At 47.6% G+C, this 18,639-nt stretch overlaps 1 protein-coding gene across 1 annotated transcript in view; it reads left to right on the top strand.

The window, feature by feature from the left end:
- Window positions 1–835: 835 nt before the first annotated feature.
- SLC15A1 (solute carrier family 15 member 1) overlaps window positions 836–18,639 on the top strand; it is a 40,851-nt gene continuing 23,047 nt past the window's right edge. Inside the window, exons 1-5 of the mRNA XM_023513107.1 lie at window positions 836–926; window positions 16,254–16,270; window positions 16,614–16,695; window positions 16,797–16,938; window positions 18,313–18,432. Of these exons, the coding sequence (XP_023368875.1) occupies window positions 16,256–16,270; window positions 16,614–16,695; window positions 16,797–16,938; window positions 18,313–18,432 (359 nt within the window). The 5' untranslated portion in view covers window positions 836–926; window positions 16,254–16,255. The remainder of the gene's footprint in view (window positions 927–16,253; window positions 16,271–16,613; window positions 16,696–16,796; window positions 16,939–18,312; window positions 18,433–18,639) is intronic.

The following is an 18,639-nucleotide window of genomic DNA, read 5'->3' as shown; positions in this document are numbered from 1 at the left end:
TACAGATGAGGTGGCAGGTCCCACGGTGTGTGTATTTCACCAGGAGTTTGGAAATGACAGAGGACTCACCTTCATTGCCTTGTAAGTGTTCCTCTCAGCGTTTGCAGAACGCCCCCCACCCCCCCCCAGTCACAGACGGGAAGATAATCACTGTATTCTTACTGTTTTGTTTCTGTTGTTAAAGAAAGGAAATGTAGAATCCTCTAGAAATGCTTTCAAAGTTTCAGTCTTCGGGAAAGACACCCACACGCAGACAGCTGACCAGTTGTCCCCTGCCAGTGTTCCTCCCCTAGGACTGTCACCTGTGTTCCCTGTGAAGTGGTTTCCAAAATGTGGTTCTCAGGCCAGCAGCATCCCCTTCACTTTAGACTTGTTAGAAATGCAAAGTCTCCCTCCTCAAATGTAAATCTGTCTGATTTGTTTACTTTTGAAACTCATTTGTCATCAAAAAAAAAAGAAAGAAAGAAAGAAAGAAAAGAAAAGAAAGAAAGGCAAAGTCTCAAGTTCTCAAGCCCCAACACTAACCTATTGAGTCAGCAAGTCTGGGGCAGGGCGCGGGGGTCTGTGTTTTAACAAGCCCAGCTGCCCAACGACTGGGGCTCACGTCGGGAATCCCAGGCCCGGGCTCCTCACCACCCCCAGGAGTGCCTGTGTCCGGCCCCCAGAAGGGCCTGGGGCAGTAACTAGAGGTAAATGTCCCATTGCGGGGCTCAGGCTCAGGCGGCGCTAACCTCCACTCCCTGCAGTGCCGCCACCCCAGAGGGTGGAGCCTGGCCGCTCCGCCTCGCGCACCTCCTGCTGCACAGGTAGGGCTGGGCAGAGCCTGAAACCAAGTCGGAGGAGCGACACCTTTTAAAAAAGTGCTCCTGTCTGCTGTCCTCCGCATTGCCAGCCAGTCTCAGGGAGCTCCAGAGCCGCCAGCACAGGTAGGCGAGGCTGGCGGGGCTCGGTGGAACTCGGGAGGGTGAGGGAGGGGGCCGCTGGGGGCCATAGGGACTGCAGACCAGTCCCGCTGTCAGCATCGGCTGGCGCTGGAGTTGGGGAAGGGTGTGGCGCCACAGCACTGACATGTCTTGGCCCAGGGAAGCAAGGGGACCTGGAGGTCAGTGGAGGTCTGGGGACATAGGGGGGCACCGGATGCCCTCTCCTGGCTGATCACTGTGCATCAGGGCACCCATACACTGAGTATGTGAACACCTTGACTACCTGTCTACCTGTTGGGGACAGTTGTTTCTCAAGAGACCACAGTGCTCTCAGAGTTGCATCAATGCAGGTGACAGGAGGGCCAGCAGAAGCTTAGTCTGTCTGGTGAGAGCTGGGTGGCCCCCTTTGCACTTCTCCTGCCTCTGACTGGCCAGGTGACCCTGGAGTTCAGGAGGAAGCCTTGATCTAAGAGGAGCTGGGGCATTCCCTTTGTGACAGTTCTGCACTGTCCTGGGGGTTGATTTGAGAGCAGGTACAGAGTTGAACAGCTGGTTCCCCTTTGGATGGAGCATGAGCAGGTCTCTGGGACACAGCTGAGAGACTCAGGGGCAGACGTAGAGAGGCAGAGTCACCCTCTTCTTTCTTGAAGATGGGGAAACTGAGTCAAGTGACTCCCCCCTAAATTGTGCCACGGGAGGGCCCAAGCCTGTACTTTGCTGGCAATGTGGCCACATGGTTGAGGGAAGTGACCTGAGCTTGGCTGGCCTGCATTCATTTTCTGGTTCTACCTCTCCCAACACTTGGGATCTTGCTCCAATAAAGCTAGCACTTGGGAGCCTTGACTTTCCCAATTATCAGACGGAAATGCTGGCGGCTGCCCCACCAGCTAGGTGGGCTCATGCTTCAGTGCTCAGAGCTCTTGGAGCTCCTACCACACCAGAATGGTTCAGAAGCACTGGTTTAGAAGTAGAAGCAGTGCGTGGTTCACACTTTGGACTTTTAATTATGGCTAACTGTGCTCATTCCAGAAAGACCTGCAACTTCACTCTTGGGTGGAGGCTGTCAGCAAAGTGGACCCAACAGAGCTCAGCTCTGCAGGTGGCCTCCTGGGCTGGAGTTCTGGGTCCCTCCCACACACACCATTTGCTTGTCATGCTGTGTAACTTTTATAGGAGGTGCTCTGAAGTGTATATCGGTCTTCAGGTCCCAAATAGCACCCATGCTGAATTAGAATCCCCCGGCCCATGCTGAGCAGTTCAAATCATGGTAGTTGGAAGAGGCAGTATCTGCTTGTTAGCTTTTGAAGTTCAGTTCCAGATGAATTGATGCTTTCTAGTTTGCAATTTAGTCCTTACCAATTGAGGTTTTTTGCAAATAGCAGCCAAAAGTTTATATGCAGACACAGGTTCGGTTTTTACTGAAGTCTCAACTTTTCAATAGCAAGGATTAGTAAATAAAAAAAAAAAAATACATTAAAAATGTTTTTTAAGAAAAAAAAGTAGTAGTAACTTCCCCTCTTACAAACTGATCTTTGGCGCTTAGATTATGCCAGAATTGTTTTAGATGCTCTGGTGACTGAAGGGGACACTTGGAATGCATGAAAATGAGGCAGGAAGCAAAGAAGACATGACTCTCAGAGAAACCTGTGCCTCCAGTTAGGATCGTGCCATGCTGTGGCTGGAACAGATTCTCACGCGAGGCAGTTTCTCCGTCCCAGGGGCAGAAGTTCTGAATGATCCGGGAAGTAAGGGATGAGATGAGATCAGAGCTGAACCTTGAAGATGTTGGGTAGACTTGATCGCATGAGCAGTGGAGCCCACAACAGCAGGATAGACAGAAAGCTGCTTTGGGTGTGACAGTGCCTAGCTAGAAGTGGCTGAGGGCTCTCCTTGAGATGATGAACTGCATACCCTTCATTTTCCAGCAGAGGTTGACTACCTTTTCTGGAAAGTGCTAGATAGTAAGTACTTGGGCCCTGGAACCCATATGGTCTCTGCGGTGATTTCTCAACTCTGTTGTCTAAAGCGGCCATAGACAACACATATGGACAGAGCTATTTCAATAAAGCTTTAGTTGTGGGCCCTGACATCGGAATTTATATCATTTTCATAAGCCACGAAATAGTCTTTAAAACTTTGTTTTCAATCATTTAAAAATATAAAAACTATTCTTAGCTTGCTGGCCTTACAGAAACAGGCATGGGTGGACTTGGCCCTGAGCTGCTGTTCGCTGGCCCTCGCTTCATTTGCAGCATCTGTGTGCTTATCAGAGTCGGGAAGCACACAGAGCTTCTTTCGGAGGGAAGGCTGTTGTCTCCAGGGGTGTCTGGTTGAATTAGGTCTCCGAATGACAGAGGCCTTCTTACTGGGCTAAGGAGAAGCCCTAGTGAAGGAAAGACAGCCTCCGAGGCCTTTGTGGGGCTGGGGATGCTTTTGCTGAAGCTTCTAACTATTGAGTCTCTTTCTTCTCACCCCACCTCACTCTCTTCTCTGAAACTTAGCAAGCGCATATGCCAAGTTAGCTCTGAAAATTAGCTCTGAACTTGAAGCTTCAAGTTATACGAGGTTCTATCTTCTGAGGCATACATGTTGATTTGGGACATTTGTTCACTTAATGAAGGAGACTTTACTCCTGCCTCTCCTGGCTCTCGGGCTCCTGGCTGGCCTTCTATGGGATTCTGATGAGTTTTTCCAAGGCAGCTGCTTGCCTGAGTAAAAGGATGGAACAGCCTTGAAGGTACCTCACATCGGCCATTTAAGATGTTTTCCTCTTCCTGTACACTCTTGGGTCGATGAAAGAACAACCTTGAGATTCCAGGGAGGTGTTCCTACCACAAGCTCTACCTGTATAGCCAGAAGCTGGGGCTGCGCCACATAAAAGGCATCCTTTGGCATATGACCTCCAGGACAGCCTCCTTCCTCCCCGCCAGCAGCCAAGAAGAGAGAATGTCTGACCTGGAGCTCCTTTGGCTGTTTAAACCTGAGTACACATCGGGCTCACCCGAGGGAGGGCTTACTCTGACCTGTGGCTGTCTCCGTCATCCCCTGGTTCAGCAGGTCTGGGGTAGAGCTCACATTCCCAGGTGATGCCACTGCTGCTGCTGCTCCTGGGATGACGCTTTGACAACCATGGTTCTAAATGCCTCTAGATGACTGGGCACTCTTGGACTGTACCCTTGCCCATGTCTACATGTTTTGGCTGTGTCCTAAAATTAGACTGTGGGAAGATCTAGTACAGTCTGGCCCCTGACTCGCCCATGTGGATACATGTCCAGAACAATGAAGCTTTGGGTAAATTAGCAGGTAGGATCTGAAAAGCAGCCTCTCGGTGCTACATTAAGAGCTGGGGGAGAGCAGAAATGAATGGCAGGAAGAAATCCAGGTGGTCCAGCCGAGCTGCCCAGGGTGGGCCTAAATTACTGATTTACTCAGCTATTTATTTACTACGTGAGAATATAAAATAATCCTGCCGTGAAAAAACTCATAACCTCAAGGAGCAGGAACATAAACCCATAAACCTTTTCCCACTCTGTGCTGCGGTTATGGTAAATGAGGCACCATGAGTTCAGTGAGAGCAGCCACAAGCAGTTTTTGTCAAAGCTGAAGGAGGTACCAGCCTTGGATGTCGTGCCAAATCCATGCCACAACCCTACTAAGTAGAATTATGCAATTTTTTTATTTCCTTGGGTTTTTTGATTAATAATTTTCTGCCTTATCTCTGAGTTACTGCACCATTCCATGAAGAACAGAAAACAAATAGAGGGCTTACTGCCTTGGCTGGTTGAGCTACCAGGAAACGTCACTAGCAAAAGGGACACGACACATGATATGGAACCATGGAGCTAAGACCGCCCAGCCAGCCACGTTTCCATGTCTCAGAGGGGGAGAAGCTCTCAGACACAATTGCATCTTTTTTTTTTTTTTTAGACTCTCGCTTTTGCCACCCTGGGTAGAGTGCTGTGGCTCATAGCTCACAGCAACCTCAAACTCTTGGGCTCAAGCCATCCTCTTGCCTCAGCCTCTCGAGTAGCTGGGACTACAGGTACCTGCCAGAACACCAGGCTATTCTTAGAGATGAGATCTTGCTGTTGGTGAGGCCGGGTCACAAACTCCTGGGCTCAGGCAATCCACCTGCCTCAACCTCCCAGAATCCTAGGATTACAGGTGTGAGCCACAGTGCCCTGCCCACAATTGCATCTTGATTCCATCCCTTGCAGGAGAGAAAGGAGAGAAAGAGGCTGAGTGTCCCAGGTGAGCTGATAAGGAAATAAAAACAAGGGTGAGGTCTGAGGAACATTCCACATCCTCCCTGGTGATGGTGACAGAATAAGAACAGTATTGTGAGGAGTTGAGTTGAAAATTGTTGACTCATCATACTGGGGTTGCAACACAAAGAACCAGGGAGTCACTGTTTTGTACCTTTGCCCCTTGGTTTCGGAAGTGGAAAATCTATCACTGAGAAAGCTGGTCCATCTTGTGGGTTCGAGATAAAGGGGTCCGGCCCACCCCTCTGCTTGCAGCATCTCTTGTTCTGGGGACTTGGTATGAGTGCAGCACAGAGTTCAAGGCCGGACATAGGTTAGGAAATGGCACAACTGAGTGGACGAGGGACAAAATCATGCAGGAACTTAAACAGGAGGAGGGCCTGGTTCTTCCCCGTGTTCCTAGATTGGAAACTGCCCAAACCCCCCAACAGGCTGAGGAAAGCAAGCTCTCCCTGGAGAGAAGGTTTAGAGTCATCCGTTTACGAGGTGAGGATGTCTGACAACACAGCCATAAGGGAATTTTGGCCCAAGGAGTGGATGCAAGATTAGAAAATCCCTACAATGTATCTATGTAAGAGTGCATAGTAGAAGTTCTTAAACTGAGCTTTGAAAATTTCTACACTCTGCCTTGAATGACAAGATGTTATTATAAGCTCTGTTAGGACATAGCAGACATTTATACATCTGAGATGTTCTTGGGGGAGATAAGCTTTTTTTTCCATTTAATCAAAACACATAAATCTTTATGGTGTATTAATTTCCTATGGCCACTATAACAAAAGTTGCACTAACCAGGTGTTTTCAAACACCTGCAGTGTGTTCCTCACAGTCCTGGAGGCAGGAGCCCAGAATCACGGTGTCCACAGGGCCACACTCTCTTTCTCTTAGCTTCTGGTGTTGTTGGCAGACCTTGGTATTCCTTGGCCAGTAGAAGCATCACTCCAGTGTCTGCTTCCATTGTCCCCTGCTGTCACTGCTGTCTCGTGTCTCTTCTCATAAAGACACCACACACATTGGATGAAGGCCACCCCACCACAATGCAACCTTGTCTTGACTAATTATATCTACAATGGCCCTATTTCCAAATAAGGTCCCATTCTGAGATTCTAGGAAGGACATAAGTTTGGAGAGGACACTATTCAACCCCCTATATGGTAACAGGCAATGTTCTTTCTGAAATGTGTCATCACCTATGCGTGACTTGAGGAAGATAATGTTCACCAGGTGGACAGGTGACTCCACCACAGCCACTGCAGCCTGCATCCTCAGCTTAGGGGACACATTTGGTGACCACTGTCCTCCTCCAGTACAGCAAATGGATTTTTTGGGAATAGTTCAAATCAATTCTAAATGATCCATTTAGTAACAGATCTGGTATGTAGAAAATACACCCAAGGTATAATTTTAGATTAACCCTAATCTCCAACTTCCAGCTTTCAGAACTGTGAGAGAAAAACTTCTATTACAAAATCAGAAACATTCAAAGTAATAGAATAGACATAGGTAATTCTCCTCAAATGAATTCTAAAAATTATGCTTGTGGTACCCTGATACTGAGCTGTGGTTCTGTGGATAAAGTTTCCAGGCAATCTTCATGCCTAGCATTAAACTTTTTTATTTTATTTTATTTCATTTTTTTGAGACAGAGTCTCACTATGTCACTCTTGGTAGAGTGCCTGGCATCATAGCTCATAGCAACCTCAAATTCCTGGGCTCAAGTAATCCTCTTGCCTCAGCCTCCCAAGTAGCTGGGAGAAGTCGCCTGCCACAGTGCCCAGCTTTTTTTTTAGAAATGGGGTCTTGCTCCTGCTTAGGCTTGTCTCGACCTCCTAAGCAGTCTACCCACCTTGGCCTCCCAGAGTGCTAAGATTTACAGATGTGAGTCACTATGGCCTCCCTCAACTTCTCCTTTTAAAAAACATATAGCCAGTTCTTCTAGGCATGCTTATTTTAAAATTAAAAGAGAAGACCGAAAACATTAAGTCATCTACAATCTCTATAGAGATCATTAGATAACACCTAATAAAATTTGAAATACACAAAATGTTTAAAAAGCATTCTACTTCTAGAACTTTCTTACAGATACTCTCACAATGGGAATCAGGGCATGTACAACCTAAAAATCGCATTGCCAAAAACTTGCATTCTGTACATAGCTTTGTAGCCTAATTTCATATTTAACATGACTTAGGACTTTTTTTGGTCATAATTTATCACAAGAAAAAAGAGAAAAGTCTTTGTGTGTAAAATTTAGGGTCTCTAACTTAATTGCCTCCAAAATAATCCCTCCCCCCAAGACTAGGCAACTGGCTCCTTCGATGTAGTGCATGTACGTGTCTTTGGCATTGTTTTCTCCTGTGACAGCCGAGAATACTGGCAGGGCCAGTGCTAACATATTCGCTCCAGGGCACTGAGAACTGCTTCCTTCTCTCTTATAAGGGTCTTTAATCTGGAAGAGAGATATGTTTTAAAACAGCAGTTTCTTTCTGAAGGAGAACAGTAGTGTTCACATCTGTGATTAAAGGAACGGATGCTAAAAGTCATAGATTATAAAGCCTCCTGTGCCTATGGTTTTAGACATCATAAGTAGAGACCTTTTTAAAAGGTGGGAGAATATCTGTATTCTAAAGCAGTAAGTTGCAGATGGCCTTTTATGGTTGAATTGTGTGCCCCCCCACACACAAATTCATATGTTGAAGCTGGAACCCCCAGTCCCTCAGAGTGTGGAAATATTCCGTATTTGGGAATAGGGTAGTTGCAGGTATAATTAGTTAAGGTGAGGCCATAGTGGGGTGAGTGGGGTCTTAATCTGCTGTGACTAGTGTCCTTAGGAAAAGAGGAAATTAGGACACAGACTCACACCCAGGGAGAACCCAGGTGAAGATGGCCCCAGAGATCAGGGCGATACTTCTACAAGCCAAGGAGTGCCAGCAACGCGCTAGCTGGGGGAGAGGCCTCCAGGGCAAGCAGCCCCCCAATAGCTGAGTCTCAGACCTTCAGCCCCCAGAACTGTTAGACGATACCTTTCCAGTTTTTGAAGCCACCCCTAGGAGTGGCAGCCCCGGGAAAGGAACACGCTGACCAAGCTCTGCCCTGGGCCTGAGCAGCAGGCGCCCGGCTATGGGAGGAGCTGCCTGAGACAGAGGCGAAGGCAAGGCTGCAAAGGACACATGAGACCTGAGTGATGGCTGGGACGGGCACAGCCACGCAGCTTGTCACTCACATAGGCAGGCAGGACCGGCAGCCAAGGAGCCCCTCCCCATCCCTGTCCCATACGCCTGACAGCAATGCCAGGCAGGGCCCACTGCCAGGTGCTGATCTGCCCCACAGCTGAGTGGTTCCATGTCCCACATCTCTCTCCTGAGGGCACAAAGCCCCCCACCTGACCAGAGCCAGCTGTTCTGAAAAAACCCCAAGGTGTCTTCCAGGACTCAGATTGGCTGCTGCCAAGCTGTTGCCTGGTGCCCTGTGTGTGAGGTCCCCAGGACTGAGCTGTCCTGCTGGCAGCACCGTGAGTGCCAAGTCACTTACGAAGCCCACGTTCTCCTGTGAGTGCTGGCCTCCCCAAAGCCCAGGTTCCTGCTGATGGAGTTTACCTGATTTTCATAGTTCGGAAGGACTGATAACTCTTTTGCTTTTAGCAGTGGGGCAGGAAAGGCAGCCAGTGGCTGATGACAGTGGCATTCTGAAAACCACACACCAGCGTGGTCTGCGTTAATGTCACCATTTGTCAGTGGCAGAGGAGTAGAGGTCCTTTGTGAGTGGGGAGGGAGCTACCTCTGTGAGAAAGACCTGAGGACAGCAGGACCCCTGCCCAGTGTGCAGGCTGTGTCCACAGAACCATCCACCAAAGAGGAGCCCAGGGGGCTGGAAGGCAGCCCACCCTCTGCTTCCCAGGCAGTACTGCCACCCAGGGACACCTTTTCTGATCACAACAAAGCCCCTGTCCACTTGTCAAGCCAGCCAGGCCTCCCAGGGCCGCATCCAGCCTAAAAGAGGACATTTTTCTAAGGCATATATTAGCAGAGACCTGAGGGAAGGAAATGTGTAAAACATTCAAATATGAGCAGGGAAAAAAATCATCAAATCAGGCAAGAAACAGCTGCAGCAAGAGCCTCTCCAGAAAGGAGGACTCTGTGAACTTACTGTAAAGCTCCCCTGACTGTGAGGGTAGAGGGCCCAGAGAGAAAAGCACTTTTCAGCGCTTGATCAAAGTTGCTCTATTTTGGAAAAAGAAGATGAAAGCAAGTGTGGGACACCAGGCTCCTCACCCTCTGTGGTCCCTCCTCGGGAGTGGTCGCATTAAGCCTGGTACAGAACTTGCTAGGCTCTTTGTGAAGTGATTCTCCACACTCGGTGAAGAATCGACCTGGTCGTCTTCCCAGGACGTAGCAGTAGATTCAACCTTATTAACTGACTTGCAGAGAAGGTGGCAGCATCTCTAGATGAGAAATGGGATCTCTGCTATGTCTGACCTCCTTGTTCCAAGGTCCACATCTTCCCACCAACCAGATGCAGTGGCAACACTGAGAGAGTTCTCTCTGGAACTCAAAAGCCACCTTTGTCATTGGTGACAAATGCCAAGCTGCATTCTTGCAGGGGCCACTGCCACCCCAGGGTTCCTCATGGAACCTGCTTTGTCATTCACTTTACTCCTGGTTTACAAAATCATTTTCAGAGCAAGCACCAGAGCTTGGATTCTGCCCAATACAGTTAAAATGGCAGGTGTCAGATATGTACTTCTAAGCCCCTAAGTAGAAAAATGTAGCTTAGAAAAATATAAGATGACGAGCATTTTGCCAACAAATGAAATTTGGTAGTGAATCTGAGCCTTAGTTATGCATAAATAGTGATTATAGGTCTGTATTTGCATAGATTGAGGCAAACCCTTGTGTTTAAGCTTCCTATTACTGCTGCATCAAAATACCCCAGACTGAGTAGCTTGAAACAATGCCATCCTACAGTTCCTTTTTATTTTTATTATTATTTTTTTATTTACTTTTTTTTTTTTGAGACAGAGTATCATGATGTCACCCTGGTAGAGTGCCAGGACATCATAGCTCACAGCAACCTCAAACTCTTGGGCTCAAGTGATCCTCTTGCCTCGGCCTCCATGGTCTCTGGGACTGTAGGTGCCCACCACAGCACCCAGTTCGTACTACGGTTCTGGAGGGCAGATGTCCCAGGTGGATTTCACTGAGTTAAAATCAAGGTATTGGCAGGGCTGTGTCTTCAGGCTGTAGGGGAACAGCCGTGTCCCCCCCTTCGCTAGCTTCTCCAGGATGCCGCATGCTTCAGCATAGGGCCCCTCCAGTCGAGGGTGACACCCCTGCTTCCACCTTCACACCTCTTCCTTTGTAGAACACTCATGACTATATTGGGTCCACTTGAATAAGCCAGGAAAAAGCTTCCCATCTCCAGGTCCTTAATCATATCTGCAAAGTCCCTGTTGCCAAGGGAATATTTCTACAAGTTTCAGAGGTTAGGACATGGACTTCTTTGGGTGACCACCACTCTGTTTATACACCTTGCAGCTTCAGAAATATAGTCCTAAATTACAGTGGTTCTCAATCTTCCTAATGCCACAAACCTTAATATAGTCCAAAGGGGTCACGACCCACAGGTTGAGAACCACTGTCCTACAACATCATTTGCAACTCACATCAGCCCCTCAATTTGACAGTTGGTGATGATTGGAAATGATTTTCTCTCTGCCTGAAGGTGAGGACTTCCGTCTCAGATCCAGAAATGTGGCTTCTTCCCTCCAATATCCCAAGTCCAACTCCCAGAAATGCATTCACTACCCCTTTCATGGTAATACAATAACATATTTTGCCATGCGTAGTACCCACTTTTGCCCAAATTTTTGCGGGACAGATAAGGATGCTCATGATACATGGGTAGTACTGTTTGTTACCAGCACATAAAATTTCTTTAAGTATCATAGCATGTTAAAAAATAAACGCTAAATCTCCCTTATAATACAAAACACAAGTACCTGAACATAAACAAACACAAATTTGATTTAAAAATTAAGGGGCAGTGCCTGTGGCTCAAAGGAGTAGGGCGCCAACCCCATATACCAGAGGTGGTGGGTTCAAACCCGGCCCCTGCCAAAACTACAAAAAAAAAAAATTAAAATGAAAGATATTTTTTCCTGAAAATTTGGGTCAAAAATGTTGGCACATTATTATATACAGGATCGCACTGTACATGGCAAAATACAGCGTTAAAGGGAGGGTTTCTATTCCTACACGGTTCCAAACATGGAGCGTGCTTTGTGTAAATAGTAGGAGATTGCGTTCAGTGGTAGGAAGGGGGGACTCTCTTGTTTTCTCCCCTTTTCCCCAACTCCCCAAACCCTACCTCAAGTCAGTAATTATAGAAATGCATAATATACACTTATTCTGTTACATTTTTAAACCAAAAGATAACTCAAAACACTGCTAGGCATAGAATGACAAGAAGAGCAGCTAAATTGTTCAGTGATTCCTGTGAGCTAGGTATGGGCTAAGCCAGCTGTTGGTGAGTATAGATTCTAAGCTGAGTTTGACTGTGATCAGAAGTTCAGTCCAAGTGGTCCAAGAGTGAGTCAGAAGCATTAGACCCCTGAAATGGGCCACAAGATTTACTTTTGGGACACCAAGTACAAACAATGGCACCAAAGTAAACAGAGTCTTGTGGCAGCTGAAAGTTGATTCAGACTGAAGTCTTAATGCAAACACCACTTCTGCACTTGAGCTTTCTAAGATAGCACTCCTCTTGACACAGGTGTGTTCAGATAAGAAGTGCTGACAGCAACATTAACTCCAATAGATAGCTCTGAATTCTATAAAAGAAAGTTTAGCAACCTCTGCCCTGCAATAATAAAGGTAGCTCTTTGGAATACACACCTTTCAGAAAATAAAAGGCTTCGCTGCTTCAGCAATGACTGGGTACTATTAATAAATTTCAGATTTATACTTCAATGAGTTAAGGAATTTTCTTTTTAATAATTCTGGGTTCTGGGTGTGATAATTATTAAAATAAGACTGAACCTCTCTGAATATTTTGGTCTCTTTTCTATAACCCCATGTGTATTCAAAGTAAGCAAAAACTTTGTCAGTATTTAGCAAATAATAGCTATTAAATAATATTTAGCACAAAAGTAGAGGTACCACCCTGGAAAGATGAAAACTTTCCCTGTAAACCACAATTCTGAAGTGCAGGGGTAAGGAAGGGTGGTGGTGAAGCTCCAGGCTCTCTGCTGCATGGGGTCTTCAGGGCTTTCTGTAGCAGGCCCATCCCAGGAGCAAGTCTGGTGGGCTCTCAGCCCTCACTTGGGCTTTGGGAGACTGTGCTCAGACCCCATTACCCAGAAATGGGGGAAAATGTGAGCAGCCTGGTTTGGGCCCAGCGTGAGCCAAGTGTGCTTGCCGACTGGGCCTGCTCTGGAGAGCCCTTCCTGGCATGAAGGAGGGCCACACAGTCTACAGTGTGCTCTGTGCCACACTGGTCCTATCAGGAAGAAGATGGTGTGCTCAAAATAGGAGGGTTCACTCACAGGAAGATTCTAGAAAAGTGGGGGGTGGCGGGAACCATAACCAACAGTGTGGGCATGGGCTGGCAGCAGGACGTGGGATGTCGGTGACATCTTCATCAGTTATCCTCAGGAGGCCGCAGGACAGATGGAACCAGCGAGTGGCAGAGCCAGAATCTGAACACTGCCCCTAGTGACTGACACAACAGGGGCTTTCGGACACGTGATCAGCAGACACTTCGTTTCCACCCTGTGGTTGGCCCCACACAAGGTGCTGATTCTGACACCATGGCGTTCCCCATGTGGTAATGGGAACCCTACAGCAGTCCTCCCAGGCAAGGGACATCATCTTCGTCTGGTTCTTTGGCTGTCCAGAAGAGAAAGGGTCTTGCCCAAAGCCTCAGCAATTTTCCAAAGAATGGAGGTTCGGTCACGTGTCTGACTCCTTGGGTCTCACCCTTTCCACAGGGAAGTTTAACTGGGGAGAAAACCAGGTTCTTCTGGTTGAGGAATCTCTGTCAAGAACTTGAACATTCAGGAAGAGGGGACCTAGGCTCCTATGAGACCAAGATAGTTTATTTCCCTTCTTAGGGCAAGGACTTAAATAGCAACTAAAATGTTCTTAAGTGGGCTAAAATGCAAGGCCAGGTTGAGGGAGGTCCCTGGGCCATGTTGAGCTGGGCAGGAGAGGAGGCTGCTGCTGAGAGGGGAGGGGAGGCCTGTGGGGCTTCTTGTCCGGTGGACTAGGCCCCTGGAATGTACATAATGAAAATGCTGCTGGTAAATCTGAGAGCCCCAAATGCGGAACAGTTTAGGACTGTGGTCCCCTACCCCTAGGCATGGACCAGTATCGGTCCATGGCCTGTTAGGACCCAGATGCACAACAGGAGGTGAATGCAGGCAATCCAGCGAAGCTTCCTCTCTAGTTACAGCCACTCCCTGTTGCCGGCATCACCTCCTGAGATCCTCCTCCTTCACATCAGCTGCAGCCTTAGATTCTCAGAGGAGTCCAAACCCTACTGTAAGCTGCGCCTGTAGGAGTCTGGGTTGTGTGCTCCTTGTGAGAATCTAATTCTCCCTAACTGCCCCCACCTGGGTCTGTGGGACATTATCTTCCATGAAACTGGTCCCTGGTGCCAAAGATGGTGGGAACTGCTGGCGTAGGAGGATGAGGTGGGGTGCCGTGGAAGGGAGCAGCCTGCTGTCTAGCTTCCATATTGGGGTTCTGCTCTGGGACACAGCTAGGGTCTTTCTGGTGCTCAGAGGCAGGGATGTACTAGATCTATACAGAGTGATCAGCAACACTGCATCGCAGCCGGCACACGGTTCTCAAAGTGGGCCCTGAACCAGAAGCATCAGCATTGCCTTGGAACTTGTTAGAAATGGAGATTCTCAGGTGCAAGGACAAGTCGGTCCCCTCAAATGCAAGCCACGGTGGCAGGTGCTGATTTCCAAGGGGACTGCTGTGCAAACAGGCAGGTCCCCTGTATTACACAGCATAAGGGTGGCCTTAGAGATGCAAGGACTAAAAACAATCCTATAGATGCACAGTGGGTCAGTGGGTGGTACATATTTAATGCTTTAACATAGGCATAAGATGTTTAATGGTTAATTCTGGGTAGTTGGGATCTCCATCAACTCAAATATTTATCATTTCTTTGTGTTTGAGAATATTCTAAATCTTTTCTTCTAGCTATTTTGAACTGTACAATAAATTATTCTTAATTATGGTCATCTTCTCGGGCTATTGAACACTAGGACACATTCTATCTATAGAACTGTCTATTTTTTCGTACCCTTTTTCGTACCCCCGCATCCCCACTGTCCCTAGCGCCTGATGCCCACCATTCTATTCTCTACCTTCATGAGATCAATTTTCTTAGCTCCCATATATGAGTGAGGACATGAAGTATTTGACTTTTTTTTGCCTGGCTTACTTCACTTAACATCATGTCCTTCAGTTCCATCTATGTGGTTGCAAATGACAGGTCCTAATGACATTGCTTCACACAATTAGAAAAAAAAATACTAAAATTCATTTAGAGCCACAAAAGACTTCAAATAGCCAAAGAAATCCTGAGTCAAAGAGCAAAGCTGAAGCCATCACTGCAAAATGCACTACACAGCCATAGTAGCAAAGTCAGTGTAGTACTGGCATAAAAACAGACACACAGACCAAGGGAACAGAATAGAGAGCCCAGAAATAAATCAGTGCATTTACAGCTAGCTCATTGTTGTTAAAGGCCCTGAGAGCATGCACGGGGAAAAGACATTCTGTTAAGGAGTTCTGCTCTCTAGTGCAGTGGTTCTCAAAGCGCGTAGCCTGGACCAGAGGCAACACCAACGTCTGTCAACTTGTTAGAAATGCAAACCCAGGTGCTTGCCCCAGACCTATAGAATCAGCAATCCCTGCTCACATGCCCTCAACGCACTCTCAAATTTGAGAGCCACTGTTTGGGGTCACTGATTCCTAATAGAAGGGAGCATGTGTGGGAAGCCCTAAGATGAGGTCACTCAGACCACTAAGGCGCGGTCACTGGGGCTGAGTGAGGGGGATGGGGATAGATTCCCCAAGGGAAATGGTGTACCTGTGACAGGCATGGAGAAATGATGCAGGGTGATATGGTGATGCAAGGAGCAGGGTAAAGAGGTGTGTAGACAAGAGCCAAGGGTACAGGTCAGCGCTTGCCAAGATTCAGGGCAGACAGAGTAGCAGGGGTGCAGTGAGGGGATGGGGGCACTGCTAGGATTTAGACTCCAAGTCCACTGGACCCAGCTTGCACCAACTCCTGCGTATACTCACACTTCTTGCTGATCTAATCCACTCCCCAACAATGAGCCCTACTAACCGCAGGTATTGTACACAATGTTGGGAGGGGGAGATGTTGGCATGATGGATGGTGTGTGATTCTTCCACTTGAGGAACTCACCTAGAAGGGAAATGAAAATATGAACCAGCCATCATCACACTGTGGTGTGTAGTAGGATGCTGGAGGAAACTTCGGGAAGTGGAAGGGGCAGATGAGTTCCTGTCTCGTGAGTTAAGGACTTTTGGCGTCTGCACGATGCATCCACTGAGCGCTGGCATCCTCTGTGGGGGGGGATGGGAAGGCAGGCCCAGCAATGGGGATGGTGGCTGCATCCGCACTGTGAGTCAGGCCCCATAGTGTTTTTGTATCGCAGTAACAGTCCTCACAAACACCCGATGGCCTTGCAAGATGGGGAAGAACACAGCACCATGTTCAGGGTTTATCCCGATGGGCAGACATTGAGGTGTCTTCAGGGGGAAATGGTTTGGGCACAATTCTCTGAGCCGCTGGCTCTCAGTTCTGCCTGCAGGTGAGAGTAGCCTGCAGAGCTCACTGGAAGGAAACAGCTGCCAGGCCCCCCTGGGGACAAGAAGTTGAGTCTTGGCCTGGGACCCCGGGGAGAGCTGGAGCCGCCATGCACGGGCCCCTCTGAGTGCCGTGAAAGGGGGTTCAGGGTAAACACAACCAAAAGTACAGAGTGGCTGACTTTCATATCTGTGTTCTGTTTTTCTTTTAGAAATGTCGAAATCAAACGTGAGTATCCATTTTCCTTCTCCACTTATCTTCATTGTAGAAATTTTACAATCTGTTTTACTCCTAAAGATTCATTTTTCAAACAAATATATAGTGAGTCCCGGTGGGGGATGGGCCTGAGTTTCCCTGTGAGAGGTCCTGGTCCTTTTTAGACTAACTGGAAAACTAGATGCTTTAACTCATCTGTATGTGGAATGATTAATGGACGGGAACAAAACTACTGAAATTCTAGTTTCCATCTCTGGATTGTCCCTGATAAGTAACCCAATGGGCATTGGCTGCTTGTTTGAGGATCGGGACGGGCAGGAGCACATCTCCATCCTGTGCTGTTTTCTCTCCTCAGAGTTGCTTTGGTTACCCCCTGAGCATCTTCTTCATCGTGGTCAATGAGTTCTGTGAAAGATTTTCCTACTATGGAATGAAAGGTAATAGGTTTGACCATTTCTCACCCTTCAGGGAAGGGCAAGAGTCACTTGGCTGGTCTTAACTTTGTTTCCCCTCCTCTCCACCTGCCCTCTGCAACTAGCAATCCTGATTCTGTATTTCAAGAATTTCATCAGCTGGAATGATAATCTCTCCACCGCCATCTACCACACGTTTGTTGCTCTGTGCTACCTGACGCCCATCCTTGGAGCCCTTATTGCTGACTCATGGCTGGGAAAGTTCAAGTGAGTGGTTGGAAATGCTTGGTCAGGTTTCAGAAACAGGTGTATTCATGACTGGGCTCTTGTCAGTGTTGGAGGAAGAGGTCTTTTGTGCTAGAATCAGCAGTGGGCAGCTATAGTGTAATTAACTGGGATTCTCTTAACGCTTTTAAACACAGGACCATTGTGTTTCTTGTTCACAAACAAGCCACAGGTAAATGTAAACTTTCTGGTTTTGGATGGTGGAATCTGGGAATAGAGAATTAAGGAACATAAACTCTTAGGATAGCCTAGCACACTGCCTGACATTTAGCAATACCAGTAACATGAGTAGGTTTCTGTCCTAATGCAAACAAATATGAGATCTTTGTCTTATCTTGAAGTAGTAACAGAGACAGGCCATTCATGATTTGTGAGCCAGAGTTAAAGGCCAGGAAACAAAGACACTCTCTAATACACATGCTGGCTACCGAGTGGCTCAGCTGCTCACTGGGCAGAGAGGACATGCAGTGTGAGCTCACTAAGGAGAGCCCTCTCCCAGCCCTGCAGGAACTGCTCCAAAAGCACATCCAATGGGAGGCCACCAGGAAAGTTCCTGGGATTTAATGAAGAAGGAAGTAGAGGCTCTGCTGGGCCAAAGGAATGACACAGGCTGTCTTCATTTAGTCAAGTTGCTATAAAGGAATGACTGAGATTGGGTAATTTATAAATAGAAAAGATTGATTCGGCTCAGGATTCTGCTGGCTGGAAGATTAGGCAGCTGGTAAAGCCTGAGGCTGCTTCCACTCATGGGAGAAGGGCACAGGGAGCCAGTGTGTACAGAGATCACATGGAGAAAGCAAGATCACAGAGAGGAAGCAAGAGAGACGGGTGGGAGCTCCTGCAGGAACTTCTGGAGTGAGAATTCACTCAGCCATGAGGATGGCACCTCAAGCCACTCCTGAGGGATCTTCCCCATGACCCAAACACCAACACTGGGGATCTAATTTGAACACGAGGATTGGAAGGCCAAACAAAACAAACAGGACAGAAGCAAGAACATTCGCTACCTCAACAGAATTCTACAAAAATACAGAGTGGTCCACTCTTGGATCAGTATTATCACCAGGCCCAAGATAAGTAACTCTCACTGCTCAAAGATATGAATACTCCTTTCTGCAGTTAGGTAAAATAAAACACTGGGTCTTTTGAACAGTTGAAAGGCAAAGTGGATCTTACCCTTCTCCTGGCCTTCCAGCCAAAACAATGCATAAAGTTCCTGAGAGTTACCAGTTTCACTCATGTTTGAGAAACAAGTATATTCATGGCACCTTTAAAGGAAGGGGTCTTTTGTGGTGGAGTCATCAGTGGGCAGTTATAATGCAATTAAGTTGGATTCTTTTAACCTCTTAAACACAGGACCATTGTGTCTCTGTCCATCGTCTACACAATTGGACAAGCAGTCATTTCGATAAGCTCAATTAATGACCTCACAGACCACAACCACGATGGGACCCCTGATAGCCTTACTACACATGTGTGAGTTGATCCCCACCCTTCCACCATGCGCTTCCTTGGTACCCTAATCCTCCTCTTTCTCCATGGACTTCACTGTGAGTACAGAGGCTTTGTCTTCCCTGTTGGCTCTATGGGGAAGGCTGTCCAGTGGACCCCACCCTAGTGGGCATCTGCAGACCTTGCTCCTTTGGAGGCTTGGCTGTCCTGGGCTGTCACATCCCACGTGAT

The sequence above is a fragment of the Otolemur garnettii genome, unplaced genomic scaffold (assembly GCF_000181295.1).
Source record: "Otolemur garnettii isolate 467f Iridium unplaced genomic scaffold, OtoGar3 scaffold00034, whole genome shotgun sequence".
Taxonomy (NCBI): domain Eukaryota; kingdom Metazoa; phylum Chordata; class Mammalia; order Primates; family Galagidae; genus Otolemur; species Otolemur garnettii.
This window is presented reverse-complemented; position numbering and strand designations above follow the sequence as displayed.